This window comes from Sander lucioperca, chromosome 13 (assembly GCF_008315115.2).
Source record: "Sander lucioperca isolate FBNREF2018 chromosome 13, SLUC_FBN_1.2, whole genome shotgun sequence".
NCBI classification, from domain to species: Eukaryota; Metazoa; Chordata; class Actinopteri; order Perciformes; family Percidae; genus Sander; species Sander lucioperca.
The window spans coordinates 5181856-5206617 of record NC_050185.1 but is presented as its reverse complement, the minus strand read 5'-3'; the positions used below and the strand labels follow the sequence as shown (position 1 = coordinate 5206617).

Sequence of the window (24762 nt, the reverse complement as noted above, 5' to 3'; positions counted from 1 at the left end):
AACTTGATATTTCAAGAATCAAGTCGGACTTTTGAGAATAAACCAAACTACTAGCTATATTACCTATCACGGACCCTATAGTATTCTACAAAATGCATGAACTCTTTCTCTTTTAGCACATAAACACAGTATGATGATAAGTATTAGGAATTTGAAGAGATTGTGCCGAAAATTGCGTCTGTTCAGAAGGAGAAACCACACAAACTTGGAAGAGGTGGCCAACTGAAATAGCTTGTAATGGACAGATGCGAGGGTATTGATGGTTACACCTACGCATATGATGTATCACAAGACACAATAAGACAATTGATTTGTCTGATCCTGATGGAGTGGAGCTCAGGCGAGCGCGGCACTCCAAGGACGTAACCCATATCTATGATGTTTCCTACATGGCAGCTGGCATGGCGGACAGTCGCTCTATTAAGTGATAAAGGAGTTGAATTTATTCTCGACATTTCAACATTATTCTCGAAATGGTATAGTTCAACTTTATTCTCGTCATGTTGACTTTATTCTCGAAAAAGTATTTCAACTTTATTATCGTCATGTTGACTTTATTCTCGACATTTCGACTTTATTCTCGAAAAAGTATTTCAACTTTATTCTTGAAAAAGTATTTCAACTTTATTATCGTCATGTTGACTTTATTCTCGACATTTCGACTTTATTCTCGAAATGCAAAAATAAATTCAAAAAATATCTTCCTCCTTATTTTTTTTTCTTTGATGTGGCCCTAATGCTCCGTCGTAGTAATCAGACACTACTGCTGGCAGTGGCTGGTGCTATAAATACGACAGACATCATCCAGCTAATCTGCATCAAGTATTCTGCACCAAGCTACGTTATAAAATACTGTACTTCACCACTTTCTACAGAGAACCATCAGATAACATATAGAGGAGTATTAAGCAGTGCTAAAACCCATATTTGAATATCCACGTCTGACATGGGAAGGTAAAAAAAAAGAACTTGAAAATGTATCTACAGAAAATGAAAACAACTGAAACAGAAATGTTCAACAGCAAACTAAACAAAATAAAAGAAAAACCGCAATCGTTTCTGTAAAAGTATGCCAACAAACTGTTGTTCAGTCTATATTAAGGTAAATCTTAAGAGATGTTCTATATGGATCATGCCCAATATGAACACGTCCTCACCGTGTACCGGGGCCAGGAAACTCTGAGCCCCATTCCACTTGGTATTAACATGCATCCTGGCTACATGAGATGGGTGGGATTCAGGCCGCATGCCAGACCAGCAATTTGTTTTGTACCGCAAACCACCATTAATCCTTGCATCATCACTGCAACCACGAGAACAGAGGCCATGTCAACCCAGCCCTAAATGCTGCTCTAAAGCAGATCTAACAACTCAACGTCACCTTAGCGTCGTAAAAGTCACTCAATATACATAAAGGCTCTTTGAAGTGTTTGTCTAGCTTCCTGGACAGCTGCAGAGACAGAACAGAAGCCCCACCTCACTCCACAGGGCCGCTGCTGCTGCTGCTGGCCTTGACCCCGGCCCTGCTAATGTGCAGCCAGGGCAGTTTGGCACAGTTCTTAAAGAGCTGCTCGATGGCGATGTGACGCACGTGCAGCTCCGACGCCAACGAGTCTTTTTCCTGCACTACCCCAGTCAGCTCCTCAAAGACCTCTGTGGAGAGAGAGAGAGAGAGAGAGAGAGAGAGAGAGAGAGAGAGAGAGAGAGAGAGAGAGAGAGACAAAAAATGGGAATCCGTGGCAAACAAGTGAGACAAAGAAAGTTAAGTAATACTGATTACTGAAGGAGCAGAGAGCAAAGACAACATGACCAAAAAATGACCTTCAGTCAAGGATGTCAGTGTGTCAGCTGAGGAACACTAATTTAAAACAAGTTTATGGACATGGAAACATTTTTAATAGAAAATAATTCTTTACATCATACAAATCTTGGGCATTGCTCCTAAATAATATAGGAGCAATGACCTCCCCATCTGTTTTGAGTACAGTCATGAAAATATGTGGAACTGACTGCTGACTGTGTAGGCCAGACACCCACGAAACTTCACTTCATCAGAGGACATCTCACATGAGCTCATGTCTTTTCCCTCTAGACACTGGCCAGAGAGACAACCTGGCTCATTTAATCACTAACAACAGAAGACTGAAGATGATATGAAGAATATGTAATGATGATGGGGGGGGGGTCTATTAAAAAGACGTGTGCCAAAACTCTCTATGACACTGCTACATTTGCCTCGCCATGGTCTAGTGGGTACTTGACCATATGGAGGTCAAATTTAAACTTGCTTGAGAAGAAATGTGTGTAGCTTAGCTGTTACTGTGTGTAGCAAACAATAGGTCTAACTGATAAAGACTGGAGTGGACAGACAGTCAGGGAATGCATGAGCAAACACAACACAGGGCCCCATTCAACACAGCTGGTCACATGGAAGGAGATAATGTGTTGACTAGAGAAGCCTTCCAGTCTATATTAGCCCCTGCTTTATTCAGTCTGCGTATGCTGCAAGTCACAACACTTTCTACTAATACAGCCTTTTTCCTGAGGGCAACAAGAATCTAATATGGGGATTTATTACAGATAATCATTGCAGATAAGATGACAAAAAAGACCGTTCTGTTTTAAATTTTGATGATTAAAATGCTTGAACTTTATGCCAAGGGTTGTTTTCCCTTCAATCTGCTGTATTGCACAACTTAACACAGAATGCCAGAAAAAAACACATACTTTGAATCTGCATCAGTAGCTGGGAGTTCAGCTGATGGAGTTCGTCCACACTCATTTTAGTCACTAAAAGAAAAACAGTTTTGATTAGACAGTGTAAGGACTACATGCATCTGACTGAGCTCCGTCACTGGATATGTCTTCAGACACATTTATAATAAAAGTTGTTAAATTTTAAAAGGTCAATATAGCTGATCTCACAGCACAGCTGCTGTCATTAATGCTTTAATTAGGCATTAATAACCTGTATTTTGACTTATTTTGTGTGACACTGCCGTGATTGTAAAGTAATTTTTTTCTGCATCTGTAGCTCAGCAGCTTGGCAATGACTGCTGAGAGTGATCAACATAGTATTTTTGAGTCGCGGTCAGATTTCAGACTCATCCTGTTGTCTCACAACAAAAACAGAACAATATGTTAATGAATACAACTATATAGTGAATTTGGCTGCATTCAAATAAAGGTACTGTATAGGTGATCACAGAGAGCAGGAGGAGAACAGTGGTTTAACATGTTGTCTTCTTCCATCACTCCCTCGCTTTCCTTCTTCTTTCTTGGTCTCTTACTACAAACCAAAATAAAAGGTTTTGCTGTTTATGTAAGTAGAAGTAGTATTAGAAATGACATTTAAAGTTAATAGCCAATACCGGCATACTGTATACAGGAATATCTAAGCTCAAGATATATAAGATATGCAAACAAATATGTGCAAACTGTATACATGTAAAATACCTTAAAGCAGCCATATTATGCTCATTTTCAGGTTCATAATTGTATTTTAAGGTTGTACCAGAATAGGTTTACGGTCAGTTACAAGGCAGGATTAGCTGGGAGACTTCAAAATGAGGGTGCACATGTAAGTAGTTCTTTTGTAGATTATGGTGAACTTGTGTGTGTTGTAGCAGTGCTTTGCTATTGAGAACGAGGTAGCATGCTAGCGTTAGCATGCTAACGCTACGAGCTAATGGTTGCGGTTAGCCTGCTCGTTTCGGCTTGTGACGTCACAAGCCGTGCCGATTTTGAGCAGCTCATCCAGAGACTGAAGGCAGGACACATTCAGAAACTGTATCTCACTCTAAACACCATGGGTGGATTTTTTTCAAAGTTTGTATGTGTGTGGAAGCACCAGAGACACAACATAACACCCCAAATCCCAGAAAAAGTGATTTTTTCATAATATGGGCACTTTAATTTAAAAGCACAGCATTTTAAATAGGGACCAGTGGAAGACTCAGATCGTCTCAGCAAAGAGACAGACCAAGTAAGAATGTATTTTCTATTGAAGGACAAACTAGCTTGGCAGCTCTTTGTGCCATACCTGTCACAGTGAAAGTTGTAGAATACATATGTGCATATGTTGTATCTCTTTAGTGAGTTGGATGAGTAAGACTAGTAGGTTGAGGAATGGGAAGGGTATGGGGAAATGAAGGTCTCTTGTGTTTATTTTATGTTTCTTTTTGCTCCGTTTGTTTAAATTATGTACCAAATGTTTTATACAGATTAATGATTATAATCTTACTTCCACTTTCCTACAAAAATGAGCACTGATTTGACTATGGTACTGTCTGTACAATAATTTTTGGCTCAATAAAATACATTCAGATAAAAAAAGACTCAATTTTCTATTCCTGTCTTACTGTTTTGTCTGCTGCCTCTGAACTAATACATGTTCAGAGGCTTTAGAAATTGCAGAGATCACACTGAACATGTAAGTTAAGACAGAGAGAAGAGAGTCAGAGAGAAGAAAGGCACAGAGAACACATTTCTGTAGACATATTGTCGACACTATTCTTCCTTCAAAAGAAGAAAAACTAAAAAAAATCAAACCTTCCACTGCTGCATCAATTGCACACAGATAAAACTGAAGTTACTACTTAAATGTGCTCACATTCCTCTCTGCTGTGGCCCAGGTGCCTGTGCTGTCTCTGACCTCCTCCTGACAATTGGTTCCGGCTGTGTAGACCTTTCCAGCTATCGGATTGCACCAGCTCTTCCACTGTGTGGCACTCCAACATCCCCATGGTGTAATCAGGCAGCCCTGTTGCCTTGCCCCTGTCCCAGCAGGGCGTGTAGCGGGGCACCTGGGCATCCGACTGGGGCAGCAGCTTGCGGTCACTCTGCTGGCTGTAACAAAGAAGCTTGGCCCCTCGTCTGCTGGGGCCATTGGAGGAGACAGAGTCTTTGTTCTGGGCATACTGGATGATGCGGTTCAATTTCTGGCTGAAGGCCAGCTTCATGCCCTCGTAGGCACTTTGGGAGACCTTGGAACGTGACAGCTTCTGGTTGGCGATGAGGTGGCATTTCTCAAAGCAGTCTCTGTGGCCGCGCAAGGACTTTGAGTGCAACAAGGTAGCAGAGGAGACACCTGCATTCATACAGAAAGAAAGCAATGAGCCAATAGGTACAATACAACTGAAGGCTACAGCCACACAAACCGTTTGGCAATGTTATGAGTGTTACAGTGAACTCCAAGATGCAGGGTCCTTTATCCATAAAAGATTGATTATAAAATAGTTGACAAGAAATAAAGCAGTGATCTCAACAAGTGAACAACAACAGTACTGACCTATTGCCACAGCAAAAAAGTAAACCAGTATGAAAGCAAGCTAAACTAGCAGATTGACCTATCGCAATCTCTCTGTGAAAGCTGCTTAGTGGGCAGTGGATTAGCCAGGAGAGCGTTGAGATAGCAGGGATAACAGATTAACACAGTCTCAATGCAAACACATAAAGCATATTTTGAACATTTTTACTAGGCAACAGAAGGGAGGAAGGTGCACCGAGTGTCTCTGTCCACATGAAGCAGCATTTCATTCAAATCAAATGATCAGTTTTTTAATATACCTGTACTTGTCAAACAACAAGAAAGATGCAAATTATTTTCTTATTGTTATAAGAAAATAATTGTTTGTGTAAAAACATACAAAAGACCTAAGTATTTATATATGAGCCAGTTTTAACCTGGGTCCCAGACCTTTCTGGTCTAAAAGGAAGCAGGATAAGAACTTCAGTACGTGGGCTGATGTTTTATATAATTAAGACTACATTCCTTGGAAGTACCTCTATAGGAAGAACAAGTGCTTACTGGATCCGGTCAGAAACAGGTCACATTGGAACCATTTTAGCATGCACGGAGGAACTAACCGCTGAGTAAAATGGGCCAGATCTTGATAAACAAAGGGAGGCTGAAGGTGAAAGAGAACGAAAGTGAAAACTGTGTGTGCAAGAGATAGTGATGGCCTTCTCCTCACAGCCTGCATTTCTCAGCACACAGACGTCCGTGTTGGAGCCTGGGGTGAGGAGATTAATCACTGTTGTCCATAGATTAAAGAGCTCACTTGGGTAAGTTTACCTGGCATGCATCTCTCAGCGCTTTACCAGCAGACATATGAGCACAGGAACATTAGCACAAGGACATTACTACACAGAGCCCTCATGTTTAGTGTGGTCTGCAGGGCCTTTATTAAAGTCACACACATGCACGCACGCACACATGTAAAACCTCCTTTAAGTACCAATTTGTTGTAAAGACAAATGTCTTGTGATATTTCTGTCACATGTCATTTCCCTACATGTCTTTTGAAAGCTTGCTGTATGCCTGCAGGATCAAAGCAAATAGTCCATACCTAACGTGGGTCAGTAGGTATATCTTATATGCCTCAGAACATAGGAAGGTCTATTCTTAGCGCTTGCATTTGTGGTCAGACCTGAGTGCCTAGAAAACATCTTTACAAGAGATTAGTCTTGTAAGGGAACTATAAGGCATCATGTGTGAGAAGATATACCTGTTGATTGGCCAATAAACCTCCAGATGCTTTACTAATAGCTGCAGAAGCTTTCTGGCTATCAAAGAGAGACAGCCATGGTATAATCTGATCTGTCTCAGTCCTTAGACTTCCATAACAATACACTGACTACCACTTGCCTAGCAGAAAAATCATTGGCCCACAACCAGGCCAGTGCACTACCAGCCAAAGACCTCACTCCAGCTAAGCAGCTTAGCACTAGGGTCTTTCATGGCAGCACACGAGCATAGGCAGGCACGCACACACACACACGCACACACACACACACACACACACACACACACACACACACACACACACACACACACACACACACACACACACACACACACACACACACACACACACACACACACACACACACACACACACACACTTCACTGGAGGTGAATCCACATTGTTCAGCTGTGACAGCTAGAGACATTAAGCACAACACTGGCGACCAATGAGTCAAGTCTGTCATTTAGTGAAACAAGAGACAAAGCACAGACGCATGCTTAGGTTTGACTTAAAATATAAACACCCTGGTGTTATTCATTGTTTTCAGTTGTTTCAGAAAGCATATGTACATCATTATACACCACTTAAATCATAAGAGCCAGAGCCTTGATCAAATCAGAAATCAATTGGTCCAGGTTATTTAAAACAAAAAATAATACTCCTGATATGAAAAGAAAACAATGTTATAAGTATGCTTAAATCTTAAGTCAGGGATTTAACAGGGAGCATCTTTGACTATGTTTTATCTGCAAATTAAGTAAAGGGTTATGCTATATTCAGAAAACAGAAAAATAGCAAAAGCTTTTGGTCATTTCAAGGGAAATGTAAGAATTTTGGTATGGAAAAGTTTAGAAACTGGTGGAGCAGCACTAAAACTCAGAGGTAGAAAGATGCCTGTTAGGTTGGATAATACTAATAATTGTAAAGTAACCAAAGAAACTCTTCCAACTCAACTCAGTGTTTCCTTTAGGATTTTTTTTAGCAGTGGGGGCAGATCTGCACCCATATATAAATAATAATATAAATATAATATAAATAATGCACCTAAAATACAAACGTGGGCGAGGGCGCTCATCAATCGCTATTGAATCAACAGCCACGTGCAATTTAGCTGGCAGGTGAAGAATACAAACATCGAAAATCACCAGTTAATTTAAATTTGCAAGACCAGGCTTAAATGAACTGACAACATAAGTTATACGACTTACAGTTCACAAGGACGTACACACACGGTCTCAACTGGCTAGTTATCCTCGTGTGTCCGCGCTATTCTCCGACATGCACTCTAACAATGCAGCCCTATTTCTGATACTGTGGGGGGCAGAAATGTTGCTGTGGGGGGCCGCCACGGTCAAATCAACATAGAGGAAACACTGCAACAGCATAATAATCCTCAGGCTGTAGAGAGATACAATCCCTCTGTTTGATCTGGTCCTGCTTTCTATTTAGTGGTTACAGAGTTGCCCATATTTAACTGAGACTTCTACTCTACAGACTTGGTCTTGTGGTTTCCGTCATGGAAAGAGATCTCTGCCTAAAGCTTCAATGCATACAATTGTGTTCGTAGCCTTTATGCATGTTTGCAGAGCACAATACAGACACTGTTCTGTTTTACATTAAAGTGCAATGAACAAAGTGACGCATGTTGTGCTCCCTGGAACAACCTTCTACAGACTTCTGGTTTTGCTCTGAACAGTATGTGAATGTGCTGAGCAAGGACACTCGAGCCTTGAAACACTTACGAGGAGATGAACGGTTGAGAACTGGTATTGGGACACGTGGGAGAGATGTCATCGTGGTAAGGTGTCAAACACAGCTGCATGGCACAGCTTAGAAGTATGTGTTGTCAGCAGCTGCACGGGCCAACTTTGACACCAACATAGAGCTCACATGACCAACACCAAATTCAAACCACCTGTTAACCACCACAGACCTTCCGCAACAGCACTTACAGACTAGCTGCAAATGCCATTACACGGTTGCAAGAAACCATACTTACCAAACTGAAACACAACAATAGCTATTCCACCTGCTTCAGCTGCTTTGGGTGGATGAAGAGGCACAGGCAACACAGACTATAAACTCCTGAGACCAAGTTTCTCAAACTAACACCAGTAATGCCGATGCTCCCAGTTCTAGTCATTAAATGCCAAACATGTTTAAACAATTGGAATTGGAATGAGCAACTGGAGTGATAATCCTTAAATACTGAACACACTGTATGAAAATTCTTCTAACGACAAATGATCTTTGATGTGTAGCCTATATTTGATATATGAATCCTATAGTAACAGAGCTCTCTATTTATACGCTCTCATTTCCCAGTGTTCTCATTTACCAAATTATTAGAAAAGGAGATTCCCCATAAAAAAATGAGAACAAAAGTTAACCATTATGTGACAGACTTAGCATAACAACATCTAATTGATCGAAAAATGTAATTATAATAAATCAGGCTAATCCTGTCATAACATAATTAATACTTTTACAATGGAAATCATCTTTTATGGAATGTAAGTAAATAATTCCAGCCACTTATGAATGGAAACAAACATGATTTACAGTGGCATAAGTTTATGAACCCATGGCATGGTTTTATTTCAGTTATCCTAATAGCTGGTTTGATTTGCATTGAGAGATGATTTTATGGAAAGTACCCCATGCCAATCTCTAGGTATGGTGAAGGGGATGTGATGATGTGGGGCTATTTTAATTCCAAAGGCCAAGGGAACTCTATCAGGATGCATAGTATCCTGGATCCATGAAATAACTGGCCTTTAAAAATAAAAATCTGCCTGCCTCTATGGGAATTTAACATAGGGGTGTACTTACTTATGCCCCCTGTATTTTAAGGAAGAACATTTATTTATTAACGATACATTATTCATTCAAAGAAAATTGGTGTCCTTAAAGGTTGGATTTTTCCTCATTTTTTTAATTAAGGCATTAAGATCAATTTCCAAAAGATGATTTTTTTTTATTCCTCTTTTTAGTCTTTAGTATGGGTTCATAGACTTATGAGTGCCACTGTATACAGTGTTCAAATACTAACAAATGTATGTGTTATTAACCTTGAAAAAATATTCTGTACTTGTAAAAGCCCAACTGGCAGCTACCTTCAGATGTGGTGTATAACTGTGTACAGTACAGTCAGTGACACTTATTCTTTTAGGAAGAGCAATGTAAACTATTTCCCTTTTTAAAGTTAAATCATACATTTGAGATATCAAGGCATAATTGTTAGTCATGATAGCAAACAATGTAGGAAACCTTGTATACAAGGTCCAGACTGTTACAATTATGCAAAGGCTCTATTAACATAGACATTGGCAAATAAAAGAACCCTGTATCAGAAGTCACAGGTTACTGCAAAATGCATCTTAACACTGCTGTTACTACCAACAAGCCAGTTCAATGAAACTGATTTCAGTCAGACGCACATTAAACCACAAACAAGAGCTTGCTTATACGTTAAGGCTACCCTGTCCTCTGCTTGTGTTCGGCAGGGTAGACTAGATACAGTCAACCTTTGGTAAATTGATAGTGTAACAGAGATGGTACATGGCTACCTTTGCAGTGGCTGCTGTCTGACATTCACATCCTCAATGTACATCACTCCAAGGTGGCAGAAAATAATTGTCTTTATAGAAGTAGTTGCTCTGCTATCACATTCAGTGGTTTAGATGATGTGAATGAGTAAGGGCATTGATATAGCCTAAGGCGCTCCGGTGATTTGCCGCAGGGTTGTGAAGCGGTGTGGGAGTGTCACTTAAATGGCCCATTGGTGTGACGTCCTGTTGTGTTATTGAACAAAGGTAAACTTTATTTCACAATTATTGTTTTCTGACCGCACTTGAAGGCAGCTTCATTTCATGGAACAAGAGAGAAAGAAAAGAGATGGAGGGACTGTGCTTTGTGCTGGAGCTTTTTGCAGGAAACAATCAGTTGTTGCACAAACTCCTGGGCAGTTAAGCGCTTGTGATTTGTTTTTTACCCTCATAGTGTTTTTTAAGACTTTCTTCTGGCAGGGATAGAGGCAGGGATGATTACTATTTACTGTATGGGTCGCGCACTGCCTCAAAACGGACCAACAAGTCTGATCGCCGGTTACATGATTGGCCACCGCAGCATGACATCGGGTTGCATTTTACCAAAAGTAGATTCTATCTAAACTTTGTTTTTTCGGCACATCCTGCAGCCCCCACCGGCGCGGCCTCAATGCACTAACCCCACAACCCCCCGCACTACGCCTACATTTAGAATGGCAGGACAGGAATTTTCACTGAAGTGCCCGAAGCTATGTGAACCCGGCCTTAGTTTAGAGCTTCACAAACCTGTGGTGAACAAGCTAATTATTTTAGACAACACATATAAACAATAAAAAATATCAACCCCATGAGACAATTAACATACTTGTGAGGCTAATGAAGGGAATACACTTTGAAAATGGGGCTATTTATTCAAACCAATGATAGATTCACATGGAAAGCAGTATGTACATAATCGGGACCATGCAGTAGGTTCAGCAAATCTCTGGACCCCAACTGTGCTCAACATACAGCTACCACAGGCAGCAACATAATTAGTCATCTCTACATCCCAGGGTGAAGAGTTCACCAACAATGAATGAGCTACAATAGCCCCTGTAGAGCAGCAACCAGAATCAGCACCAGCTGCATCATTCAGCCTCTGCCTGTTGGAATGTTCTGTTTTTCTCACTCCAAACCCAGCTGGTAATGTTAACAGGTCTCAGCAAAATATCTGCCTGTATTATGTGAGCAGATAAAGGATTAAAGGTGCTGGGCTTGAACCTGGCAGCTCAGCAGACATCTTGTCAGACAAGGAGCCAGAGAAGACCAAAAGACTGTGTCTGCCTGGTTTGAAATATGCTGCACTGAGCAATCAGATTCAAACAGTAAAGTCTGATGAACATGTGATACTGTCATTAATTTGGCCATTTTTGATGGTTTAAAAACTTAGAAGAGAGAGAGCTTGTTAGCATTGTGAACTTTAGTGGTAACTGACCTCTGCTATGAAACATACTTCTTCTTCGAGTAAACAAACTTTTACATGCCTCGCAGCTTTCAAATGACAAAATTGTCAATATCCAGAAGGCCGGCAGGGACCAACTGGAAGCCAGGTGGCCCAGGTGAGTGAGCTAAACATGGAGCTAACTAATGCTCTGTTTGCACTGATGCCATCAGCGCTGTTAGCGAGCCCAGTTTCCTCCCCCCTCTCTCTCCCTTTGTGATCTGCTGATCAGTGGCATGAGAAATAACAGAAGCAGAATGATGTGATTGACCAATAAGAATCAAGTATTTAACCAAACCATCTAATAAAAATAGATAATAGGCTAATTTAATTTTAGGGGCCCTGCTATTTCTTTATAATGACTTTTGCACATGTACCTACTCATGTGAAGAAGAATACCAATGATTGGAGAGTGGCTGAACTGGCTCTTGGTGTGGCCTCTGCAGTAGCTCTCTTGTTTTCTGTTGTACCGTGTTGACGCTCAAGGCTGTGTAGTCCACAGCTCAGATGGTGCAGTAAGCAAAAAGAAAAGAAAGGTCTGACAGAAGAAATGCCCTGTCAGGCAGACGTTGAGCAATATATAAATAGACACAATTTCTATTCAGTATTTTTTTTGATTGAAGCAGCACACACAGGCCAAAGCAGTTTCCTTAGGAAACAACCACTTGGAGCTACAACAAAGGCCGCACTTCCTGAACATTCATCCTGCGTCGAACTGTGCTCATGCTTTTGCCACAAACAGCCTTCACATACTTCTGCAATCTTCACCTGGTGGTACTGTGGGCTGAAGCCTTGCTGATAAACAACTCTGCATCCTGTCAACACAAGCACCTGGCTCCAAGCCCATACATAGTATATATAATCTATTGAAATCTGGAGATGACAAATTATTTGATTATTAGTGGATCTTGTTTGTGTTTAAGTTGATGAACAGTACTGAGTAAGTACACTTTAACTGTGAAAACTGTGTCAGCAGCTAGAACAGACATGTCTGAACACCCCCATGTCGTGCAAGCCTCCAAGCAGAGCGGAGGGAGGATGTGGGTGGAAATGAATACTTAAGATTAAGCAATTAACTCATACTGGGCCTGCTCTCTCCCGTGACAAAGCTACACCGTTGCAGTGGCCAGTGGTTGGTGAGCATCACACCACCAACAACAATGCGTTCAGAATTATTTTAAAAATAACAAAAAAACAGGGGCCCTCCACTGCTACTCAACCTGTGAAAACAGTTGTTTTGTGACTCTGGAAGGAGAAGGTTTGTAAAAAAAATAACCCTGATGATGTCATTCGATCCTAGGGATTAAAAAACAAGATATTTCGGCTTCTGCTGCTCCGATTTTCACCATTCCTTTGTTAATCTGTATCTTGTAAATCCCCGATTTATGGAAGTGCAATACTAAATCACTGGAGCACCCCTTTCACAAGGACATTCAGAATCTGTGTGGTTTTAATAAAAACAGCAATACATCAAATATGCTTGGGTGGGTTTTCCTTATAATAATGGGTGAAAACAAATACTACCTACCTGGTTCACTTCAAGAAATCCAGTTCATTGCATGCCCGCATGAACCGTTTGTTTCTCTTTACAAACAATACTGATTACATTAAACAGACATATTTTGACAATCACGTTGGCTCATCTTCAGCACCACTTGGCAGAAAAGCAGTACTGTACTATATTTATACATTTACACCCGGAACAAATGTTTTTTTTACCAATTAGTCAACAAGTATGAGTAATATAAGTATTATCTAAAGTATCTAGAAGTACTGCCTTTTGTACACCAATTAATAAAGAAAAAGAGCATTGTAGATGTTCTTTAGGGAGATGACATTTTCCAAACTATTGCAATAAATGGAGTTGATAACGGTTCACACTAAGTTCATGTGAAGAGTAGTAAATACAGAGGACCTTTATGGAGGACTCAACCACGATTTGTACATCGCAATATACTGTTGGTATATTCTTTAGAAAAAAACAAGAAGCAATTCTGCTTCTATTAAATATTCAAAACAAGCATATAGCAAGAAGGCAATGAATATTCAGGAGAAGCACTTCACCCTTGAGATAGCATGACGTGGTTAAGAACAGGCAGGCATTAGGAAGGTGTGTTTGTGTGGGAGATAAAGACCATCTTCTCCCCTTCATATGTTTCGTACACTGTTGTGTAGACTTTCGTTCTCTTCTCCTTTAACGAAGGATGCACAAGATGAATGAGTACTACGGCTATTAAGTCTACATGAGCAGTCAGCGGGCACACGGCTTGGCCTTAGTTTCCACTGAGCCATGCCTAAAGTAGCAACATTCAGATGGCAAGCTCCCCTCCCACCAATTAAATGCTGAGCTGCATCAGAAACACATGCATGCTCTGCAAACCCCCCTCTTCTCCCCTAGACCCTAATAGTTACATACATGCCATATCAAAACCTGTACCCCCAGAAGAACACAATGGTATTGATGCAGTTTGAGAAGTCTTGTCTGACACAACTGGTACCTAGGGTGCCTTCGTTTTGTCTGAAAAATGAAAAGCTTAGGGAACCGGGACACACTTACATAAATACCCCACCAGCTGACTTTTTTTCTACCTGCACAGAGCATCCTGGCTGAAACAGTAAATGGAGCAAACAAGGACACCAGACAAGCAACTGCTGCCTGGTGGAATGTGCCAGATAAATAACCATATCCGTAAAAGTTTTGGTTATCTCTTTTAAGACATTCAGTAACTAATATGTCCCAATAGGATGCTAGTGAGCTACAAATGAAACAATACAAAGTGAACCTGAAACTGTATATAGTTTTAAAACATGCAACAGCAGGGATACAGATACAGATACCCATGCTAAAGTTGACTAAAAAGAGGAATAAAAAAATCATCTTTTGGAAATTGATCTTAATGTCTTAATTAAAAAAATGAGGAAAAATCCAACCTTTACGGACACCAATTTCCTTTGTGAATGAATAATGTATCATAAATAAATAAATGTTCTTCCTTAAAATACAGGGGGCATAAGTAAGTACACCCCTATGTTATCATCATCATCATTAAAATAGCCCCACATCATCACATCCCCTTCACCATACCTAGAGATTGGCATGGGGTACTTTCCATAAAATCATCTCTCAATGCAAATCAAACCAGCTATCAGGCTAACTGAAATAAAACCATGCCAATCTCTAGGTATGGTGAACGGTATGTGATGATGTGGGGCTATTTTAATTCCAAAGGCCAAGGGAACTTCTGCCTGCCTCTATGGGAATTTAACATAGGGGTGTACTTACTTATGCCCCCTGTATTTTAAGGAAGAACATCTATTTATTAACGATACATTATTCATTCACAAAGGAAATTGGTGTCCTTAAAGATTGGATTTTTCCTCATTTTTTTAATTAAGGCATTAAGATCAATTTCCTAAAGATGATTTTTTTATTCCTCTTTTTAGTCAACTTTAGCATGGGTGTCCTAATTTGTTCACATGACTGTAAATGTGTAAACAAATGAAACATGCTACATATTACACTGATCACTCCTCTACTAAGGCTGTTTTAGAAAGTCTTATAATATCAGTTATAATTATGCTTTTGACATTACTGTATGTACTGTACATGCTAGCAAACCCAGGGTGCATCCTATTTACATTATTTGTTCTGCTGAATGGGGATTAATGAACTTGCAAACACTTACTAACACAACTTTAAGTTAAGTACTGTTCTAACAACACTTGTATGAAACTGTGGCTGAAGACTCTTTTACAGCACACAAAGAGCAGAGTGATTAATCAATACCCCCATACTCAGTTCCCTTATACCATAAAAAAATAAACATAAATCTTTCATGCATATGCATGGGCTGTCAACAGAATTATATACTCATTCTGGGAGCTCTTAGACAGCTATATTGCGGCGTTTTACCAGTCGTACACAATCATACTGTGCAGACATAAACACACACACACACACACACACACACACACACACACACACACACACACACACACACACACACACACACACACACACACACACACACACACACACACACACACACACTTCTTGCAGAAAAGAGCCTTTGTGGATCTATGAGATGAGTGCCAAATGAGAGGCATATCTGATCCCTTCTGATTTCTCATTCTTCTTCAAATAGGCCACTCATTAATTAAGGGATGAAAAAACTTCAAACGCATGCTCTTGAGTTAGAGTGGCACATCAAACGGGAGAACCACAATGGCCTGCTTTAAAGAGGGCTTTGGTCCTACAGGCCCATTACCCCTACAAATATCCTATATGTTGTTGCTGGAGAAGATAAAAGAAGTGTTTGTGGAGGGCAATCATATGAGACATTAACAAATAAGGTTCTGGGGCTGTATTGCACCTCTTGTGGCAAGTGCATATTCTGAACTGATGATCAAAAAGAATCTGGATGTTTCTGCAAAACTGATTTATTGTGTGATTCAAATGCTGGAGACTCTTGGCAGCTAAAACCAGTGCTGATCTATCCACATCAAATTACCCACTGCTGGTACCAGCTCTGCTCGACTCGACCGCGGTGCCCCGTCCTCCTTTTTCCACTGCAGATTTAGTACCGCATCATGCGTGAGGCAAGCGTGGCTCGTCATCATAACGACGCCGCAGGAAACTGCGACACTCACACACAGAACGTCGAAGGTGTATTGTTTTTGACTCTCGGCATGTGGCTATTGCCACAGCCAGAAGACAAATTTAGTTTCAAAAGAAGCTGGAGGCAGCAAAAAAAAAAAAAAAAAAACACCGCTGGCTAAACTATTTAAAAATGGCGGTTTTGTTCAGGACACCCCCGTCTGTCGCTAGCAATGATGACGCAGTGATTAGTGACGATTCTCTCCGACCAATCAGTAGTCTGCAGGTTTTCACGTCACCTTTTGGTATCGCCTCAGCTCGCTTGGAACCTCGATGGAGGTGATACTAAAAAAAGTACCTGTTGGCAGGTACCAGGGAAAACCTAAAAAGGCGAGTAGAGTCGAGGCGAGTCGAGCAGGTACCATGTAATGGAAAAACGCTTTATGTGAAACTGCTGGAGATTGAGATGAATATTAAATCCTAATCCCATCAGAAGGACATCTTTGAGTGTGGGTGTTCAGGAGTTAAAAAATACTGTATGGAAAGGTCGTGCTGTGGTTAAAAATAAAAGAATAATCTGTAAGAAGCTACACTGCATACTGTAACCTGCGGGTTGCTTTAAAACATTAGCAAGCTCAACATCACTTTGTTTGCTCTTCACTCTAATGAACAAAACAAGCAATAGTCGCCCCTCATCCTGTGTCTTACCTTCAATGCTGAGTTCAAAGCAGACATGGCAGAAAGACATGGTCCCTGTTTCCGTCTCTAGCTTGCAGACACTGCAGATATTGTCATCATTCAGATCAATGTTCACAAACTGCTCCTCTTCATCCATTGTGCTTCTGGGAAAAAAAACAGCCAGTGAATATAATAATAATAATGAATACTTTATTAATCCCGCAAGGGAAATTACAATGTTTTCACTCTGTTGTTAGAATACATATTACACACAGGGGTGAAATACACACACATGCTCAGTACCTATACATGCACTAATGGCTGTCGATGGACAGGCGGGTTCAGTGCCTTGTTCGAGAGCACCTTGGCAGTGCCCAGGAGGTGAACTGGCACCTCTCTAGCTACCAGTCCTCCACCATACTTTGGTCCGTATGGGGACTTGAACCTTCGCTTCCCAACCCAACGCCCTACAGACTGAGCCCCTGCCACCCCAAAGAGGGCACATGGCTAACTACCTGCAAACCACCAACGGACTGCAAACCACCAAGCTTTTTTTGTTAATTGGGTAACATTTTCAAATAAACCTATTAAAAATGCATTTTCGGTAGTGTCAGAGGGGGAATATATTTTGGTACACACTATTTCTGGTACAGAATACAGGAAAAGAGGCAGTGTCCTATATGTTATCGATAAATTACCAGAAAAGCTGATTAAATGGTACAGCTAACTGCTGACACAGCAGATTGAACAGGACGATCAGTCTCTCACTAATCACTGTGCCAACATGCTATTTGATCCCATGGTGTTAAACCCAAGCTGATGACACCCACGCACAAAAACAACTATCCAAACATTAGCAGTCATATCTTAAAACAACGTTTTCTCTATGGCAAAAGAGCATACATTTCAAGACCGTTCAAGTATGATGACTTTGTTTTATGAAAGGTGACATGTAGGGAAAGTAGGATTTACTTCAAAAGATTGAGAGTTGAGAAAAGAAAAATTACTTATGTGTGCAACTCTATTCTGGTTTTACAGTATGTGAACTACCCAAAGCCCAAGACTAACCAAAACTACCTGTGGGAAACACATTTGGCCAGCTGTATAACATCCATAAACTGCTAAAAAAGCTTGAACTGTCAGAAAGCAGAAGCAACTAAAGACTAAAAGAAAGATAAACATCTGCTCTGGTGTAGGTTTCCCCACAAAACATTTAGTAATATTAGTGTCAGTGTGGCAATATCATACCGCAAGATACAATGTAGTGGTATCTGTATCACTCATTTTGTCAACCACTAATCACAATATACAACCCTATACCGTTTTTTTTTATTTAGAATGCTTTTAATTGGATTTGAGAAACTAGGGACTATAGTAACGTTAAGTTTAATGTTTCTCTTGAAAATTCAACTTGTCCTACTTTATCAATGCTAATAAAAAAGGTTTTCAAGGTTGTTGACTTCCTTGGGGAAATTAATTCCACCAGTGGCCATGACAACTATAAGGACAAAGCTTTGCCACAAAATGAAAAGAAAACCAGACAAATTAATTTAAAGAAAGACATTTTTTAGTGCAACTAGTTTTCAAAAGCCAAACACCCTCTCACCCCTGCATTGTGACATGCTACAACAATCATTTCAAGGATGCTACAGGTCAATGAGCGCGGGTTATAACAGTTCTGAGTCATATTGAGAGCTCTGGTTGCCTGCGGTTTTTAAGAACATGAAGCCCTTTAAGTCAGAGGCAGCACAGCGAAACAACATTTGACAGAGTTATTTAACTGTGCTGGGGGTTATATTATCCCTATCTACAAGCTTCCAGTGCTCCAAATCCAAGAAATGCAAGTTAAAACACTATAATACGTTATATTAATACTAGCGTTATATTAGTAAACACTCAACAGTGAAGAATAGCCAGATGACAACGATAACAGGGCTCGGATTTCACTTAAACTTTTCATTTCGTTGGATTCATATACAGTTAACCTTGGCCATAACGCATTTTTTCTCCTTGTCAGCAGTTTAATTGACTTAAATTGTGTGGAATGGTATTTCGGCTGAAGGGAGTTGCAGTAACCCGAGTGTTTATGTACATATCGTTAAACAAATGCTTGCTAACAAGAAGTTAAGCTAGCAGCCCACTGGCATCATCTGAGTAACGTTACTCTAGTCTGGCTGATTCGTGACCGTTATTTGGCTGTGTTAAACAGCGAGGTATCCAACAAAATAAAGGTGCCACCTTCAGGACACCACTTTTGTGAAACTCACCGTTATCTTGAAGAGTAGCGTTAACGTTGCGTCTGCGGACAGCTATTCCTTTTGTGTACTGTGTGGACCCCTCGGTTCTCCTTCGCCACAGTGAGCACACACAAACATCAGCGCGAGCGCGTCATAGCAAGATACAGGAACCTCTTTCCCCTCTCAGCGGAATGACCCACTAGTTTATTTTTAAGGGGTGACAAGAATCATTAACAGATAAATTACCTACGACTCTGCCCCTAGTAAAACACAAACCACATATCAATTATTTGTCGAGGCAATACGTATAGTTACTTCATGGAAATAGATTGGTTTCATTACACAAGCCGCCTCTGAGAGCAGTATCCGGGAATTTACCCCTACGGTTGAATTAAGTTAAGTCTTCCTAGCGTCATCAAAACCATGATAAAAATATTTCTCTATCGTTCGGAAAGGACGAATTCTATTTATGGTATATACCCTAAATATACAAAGTAATCAATACAATATAGTGATAGAAAAGCATTTTCCCCTTGTTGTATAAATTGTATGAGGTTGCAGACCTGTATTTCAGACGACTCTTCCATCTTCAACATATTCGGTTTTTATTCTCCTTCACATGAAGTCACACGTGGGGTATTCCCGCGAAAGACGAAAGCCTCATAGGAAGCCCCAGAGTGATAGAGAAATGGCTCTGGGAAGCCCCTATACATCCAGGAACAGCCAATTACTAGTAGGCCTATATCTTTACTAGTAACTGTGCCATTGTTATTTGGGATTAGCTGATTTAGCATACATTGTTCTTCTGGTGCCTTTGTCACGATTCACTTTATTGTCCCACATTGTAGGAAATTTGCATTGGGCTTTCATCGAGCCATTAAACATATTCCACATAGGCTAAAAGACAAGGGTAAAACAGCTACAGAAAAGTAGAACCACATCCAAAGACATATTAATAAAACAAACACCTTTTTTTTTTTTTTTTTTTTAATTGGAGTTTGGGACTGCATTTCTAAATTACTTTATTTTCTCATTATAAACAACAACAGCTAGAACTGGAACATAACCCATCACTTGTGGTGATGTAAGCCTGACTATTGCAGCATAATGCTTTTTGGTTCTTTGTTGTTGCCTTGGTCCTGACCTTACAGTCTGTAGTCCAGCCCTACTTTATACAGTCTATAGTCCAGCCCTACTTTTTACAGTCTAAGGTCCAGACCTTTGAATCCACCCACTCCACATTGTTGACTGATTGATGGAAATGGAGTGTAACGAGGTGAGAATTCTGTCTGATATTAGGCAAACTCTTATACTGGCCATCAAAAGTCTTATAATTCTAAAATGACTAAATGTCAGTAGGTCTCCAATTCAGAGCCACAACAGTACAGCATATGCAACCTTGCCCGAGGTTGTCATCTATGCACTGATAATTTATTCTGATGCTGCTGCTGGGCCCACATGACACCCCATAAGAAACAAGGCTCTGATTTATTTTCCAAATGTTATTTTCAAATGGCTGTTAATTTGAATTTTTTTTTGTATCATAAACAACAAAATGACCTTTTCTATTGAGTGAGGGAGCAGTCTGATTAGGACGTGAATAAAATTTGAAAGGAAATGCCTCTGCATAATCATGGACTGCGCCGCTATCACATATACACCAGTCAGGTCATCAGTCAGTATTTTACAGACAAGCCATGCATTTATTTCAGCTGTGCAAGATCTGCATAGCCCCGGGGAACTGCCATTTAATTTGTATAGCCATAGCCTCTGTAATGGCAGGCTACTGTAGGCTACAACATTATGCATGTGTCAGTGGTGTTTCATCCAGGCTGCAGTTTGTCTGTTCAGTTTATCCTGTGTGTATCATGAGCTGATGTATTTCAGGATGATCTAACTAACAGATGGTAATGTCAAATAAGGCCACTCTGCATCTTAATGCATGCTAGACTGCCAGCATTATGCAATCGACATGCCACACCTCTCCTTGGGCATACAAGAGCTGTCCTCTGAATGATTTTTACCTCATTAAATCATCATATTAACTATGACAACCACTCATGATAAACTGTTGTTGTTGATTTAAAAAAGAAAAATACAGAAACGCAAATCATCAATGGAAACAGTTTATTAAAAAAAAGTACATTGAAGAAGGTCATCATAATGCTACTGTACTGTGCTGGAATATGACTAAGGAATGTGACTCAGTAATGAGCCTCCATACAAGCTTACAAAGACTTTGTGCCATCTCTTGGACAAAGAGCAGTAGTACAACAACTACCACCCAAACTTGCATTAAAGACCCATTACAATGATCACAGACTTACAGTAAACATGGCAATTAAAAAAAAAAAAAGCTTCCCAAAAGGTAATGAAATCTCTCTCTCTCTCTCTCTCTCCCTGTACTGTCTCTACCTTGACATGTTACCAACAAATAATCTCTTCTGTGAAGAGAAATAGTTGCACAATACGACTGCTTCCCATATGTTACACACTAAAAGTGTTGCACACCACATCTGCCCCCTACTTGTCCTGGAGCAGAGGGCAGAAACACAGCCTTTAGGCAGGCTACATGTTCACATTGTACTATCTGTATAGTCAAGGATAGTTTGTGTGGCCCTCTGGCAGCTGAAACCACCTTCACACAATTACACACAGGGGCCTTATGCTGGCTGCCAGAATTAAGCTGCTATCAAACAGATTCTAGTCCTAATAAAATGAATGCTAATACATGGCTGTGAGCCCAACTACCATCCGAAGAAGCCAAGGGTGCCAAGACTGATGTCATCTGGAAACAGATCCAGACCAGTAGGGACACATGTTGACACAGTTACAGTACACTGGTTACTGTGTAGTAATATTCCCGCTCCCCCTCAGTGTGGACTTTAACCTTACTACACTCAGTGATTATGTTATGACTTAACCTTTCCAGAATCTACTTATCCTTCCTAATGCACTTTTATTACACAACCAATTTAGGACCCCTATTAAAAAGTCAAATTTATCATTTTAGTGATTGTTAAAAAAAAAAATGTAATTGGCCAGTTCTGTGATGTCTACATAACATCACTAATATATCACTATATATGTTTTGCATTTTGCACTCAACCCATTCAGCCTCCCTTTTATGCTAAACTGCTGTTTTGTATATATATTTGTTTCTTTTTCTGTATTTATTGTTTATTTCCTATTCATGTTTAATATGTTTGTTTATGTATGCAAAAAAATACTTTGCTCTTCTTAAGCAACTTAAACTATCTGCCTCTCATGTCTATCATTGAATTACTTTCCGTGACATTTCAATGGTGTATCCACCTTTCGCTTAGTTAACCATGAATCTTATAGTTCATCAGTGCTGAGTGCGCCCACATCCATGTTTTCACCCCGACGCTGCATCCACATGTTGCAGCTTGCCTCAGATCTTGTTCAGCGAGTTCTGTGAGGTTAAAATAAGAGGAGAGGTTAAAAAAATTAAAAAAAAACAAAGAGTGGGGAGTTTAACAGCCCAAAGCACTCTGTATGAGCTCTATTCTCCCAGCAACCAGTCACAGAGTACAGAACAGATGTTGTTACTATTGGCTGCTGCTTTTGTTTTCAGATCATCTGCAACTGAAAATGAAAGAAGAGCGTTGTGGGGTGATGAAAAAAATTACAAAATAAATCAATACTTTTCTGAAAGATATACTTAGATTTTTGTTCCCTTTATAGAGATTACAGCCATTAATCCATCTTTTTATCTACTATATCTTGATAAGATCCTTGCATCACTTCAGCATGTTCTGTGGTTCATGAAGGCTTTGTTGTTGGTCGGTCAGAGCAGTGAGGTGTGACTCAGCCAAACTGAAAAGTCCCTACTCAAACAAAGGAGCAACCAGACACCTCGTATGACAAGAAGGAAGGCAATCTTGGAGACAATAACTGATCACAAATACTCAGCCGTCTCCACACAACATTAAATAAGAAACTGTTATCACATCATTTCTTTTTAGCTAATGTATAGCAGCTGAATCCAGTATAGTGCTGTGTTGTATGGTAATCTGTAAAAACTATGACATAATGTATCACATATATCTTTTTAAGATGCATCTAATGTTGTGTGTGATAGATGCATCATATTGAATACAACTTTAAAGGTAATTTCGTTAATTAGGTTGCCACTGCTGAAGTATTTTAGATAATGGTAATCACACTTATTCATCCATCGCATTACTGCTCAGCCCTTATAATATATAGGATTATGTAGAACGTGATGGGAGAAGTATTGAAGTACCACTTTATTTTAACCCACTTTATTAGATTAGATTTTCAAGCATTTATAGCATTAAAACCCATTAATTACATGATATATAAATGCTAAAAAGGGGGCCAAAGAAAAGTGTTACCCACATCTCTAACTTAAGTAGAAATACCACAATTTGTTATATACTTGGTTACAAGTAAAAGTCCTCTTAAAATTTAAAAGGTTAAAATTTTCATATTTCCTAAGATGGTCATGGTCAAATCTTAAAGGACAATTCCAGCTCAAAATAGCACCACACTTCCACGGTAGCATAATGAGGGTCCCTACATGTAAACCGAAGCATTGAGAACTTTGTAAGTGTACAGACAGTTTATTAAAAACATAGTTTAGAAAGACTGTACCTTCACGTATACAAGCAGGCGCCATCTTGGGAAAACAGTCACGACCAGTCGAACGACGAACACCGTGTTTGAGGTTTATCTGTGTTTTAAGCCCCTAACGTCTCCTTCCTTTAGGGGCTACATTTGTATGTAGTTGAGTAACAACTACAATATTTCTGAAATGTAGAGAGTTACTAAATTGAGTTAAATCAACAAAACACATTATTTGTCATTGTCAAACAGACTTCCAGTTACTTAAAAATGTAATAAATTAACAGGTCAAAATGTTTTCAGTTTCAAACCTGGCCACACCAACCCTACGAACCTGTGATGTCACCTGAGAACACAGTGTTACTAAACACTGGCATTTCATTTCAGGGACACTAATTAACTTGTATCTAGTAAATGATACATCACTGTGTCACCTATACCACATCCTGTGGTTACTTGTCTTGAGTATGTGACACCAATCAAAGGTTTTCTTCAAATGCACTGGGTACTTGATTCTTTGAATGTGCTTTCTGTCATTCATTTACGTTAAACACCTGTTCACCTTTTACATCCCTGTATGTGTGTTGCATCACTGTACCCAGGCCTGAGGAATACAGCTTGACAGACATATTGGATAGCAGGTTACACCACATCCTGTCAGTAAAACGAAAACAAAAACAGACAGCCCAGAGCTTCATTTCAGAGGCTGGAAAAAGCACCTGTTGAGCTGCTCCTGAACATATTGGAGAGTGGGCCCAAGGCGGGTATCCTTCACACAATGCCCTATGATTGATGTGATGATAGGGACTGACTTCATCCATTGCTCAACAGGGTGTGATGAACAGGCTCAACTCTGAACTGAAGAGAACTGAACAGTAAGAAAAGGAAATGACGGTTTGTTTATGGTTAAACTCTAAAGGAACATGTGTCCTCCAAATTCCATAAAAATATCTAATAATAGTAATAATAGCTTTAGCTTCAGCCTACGCCCTTTTGTTCTTTAGAAATGATCTTTCTGCTAAATTGCATTACTGTAGTTTTTTGTTGGGAGTAATTGTGAGTTTTTTTTTAAATTTCT

The 24762-nt window shown here is 39.9% G+C and overlaps 1 protein-coding gene across 2 annotated transcripts; it reads right to left on the bottom strand.

Annotated features, from left to right (window-relative positions):
- Nucleotides 1-756: 756 nt before the first annotated feature.
- Nucleotides 757-19654, bottom strand: c13h21orf91 (chromosome 13 C21orf91 homolog). Of its 2 annotated transcripts, none has more exons than XM_031310728.2 (6): nucleotides 19637-19654; nucleotides 19104-19272; nucleotides 16867-16997; nucleotides 4613-5089; nucleotides 2728-2790; nucleotides 757-1653 (listed from the first exon to the last, which is right to left on the bottom strand). In XM_031310728.2, exons 3-6 carry the CDS (start codon nucleotides 16991-16993, stop codon nucleotides 1478-1480), a joined length of 843 nt encoding a protein of 280 aa, XP_031166588.1. In that variant the 5' UTR covers nucleotides 16994-16997; nucleotides 19104-19272; nucleotides 19637-19654; the 3' UTR covers nucleotides 757-1477. The 2 variants fall into 2 exon arrangements, with proteins under 2 accessions (XP_031166588.1, XP_031166587.1); XM_031310727.2 differs by having other exon boundaries at nucleotides 16867-17000; nucleotides 19637-19651.
- Nucleotides 19655-24762: the final 5108 nt, after the last annotated feature.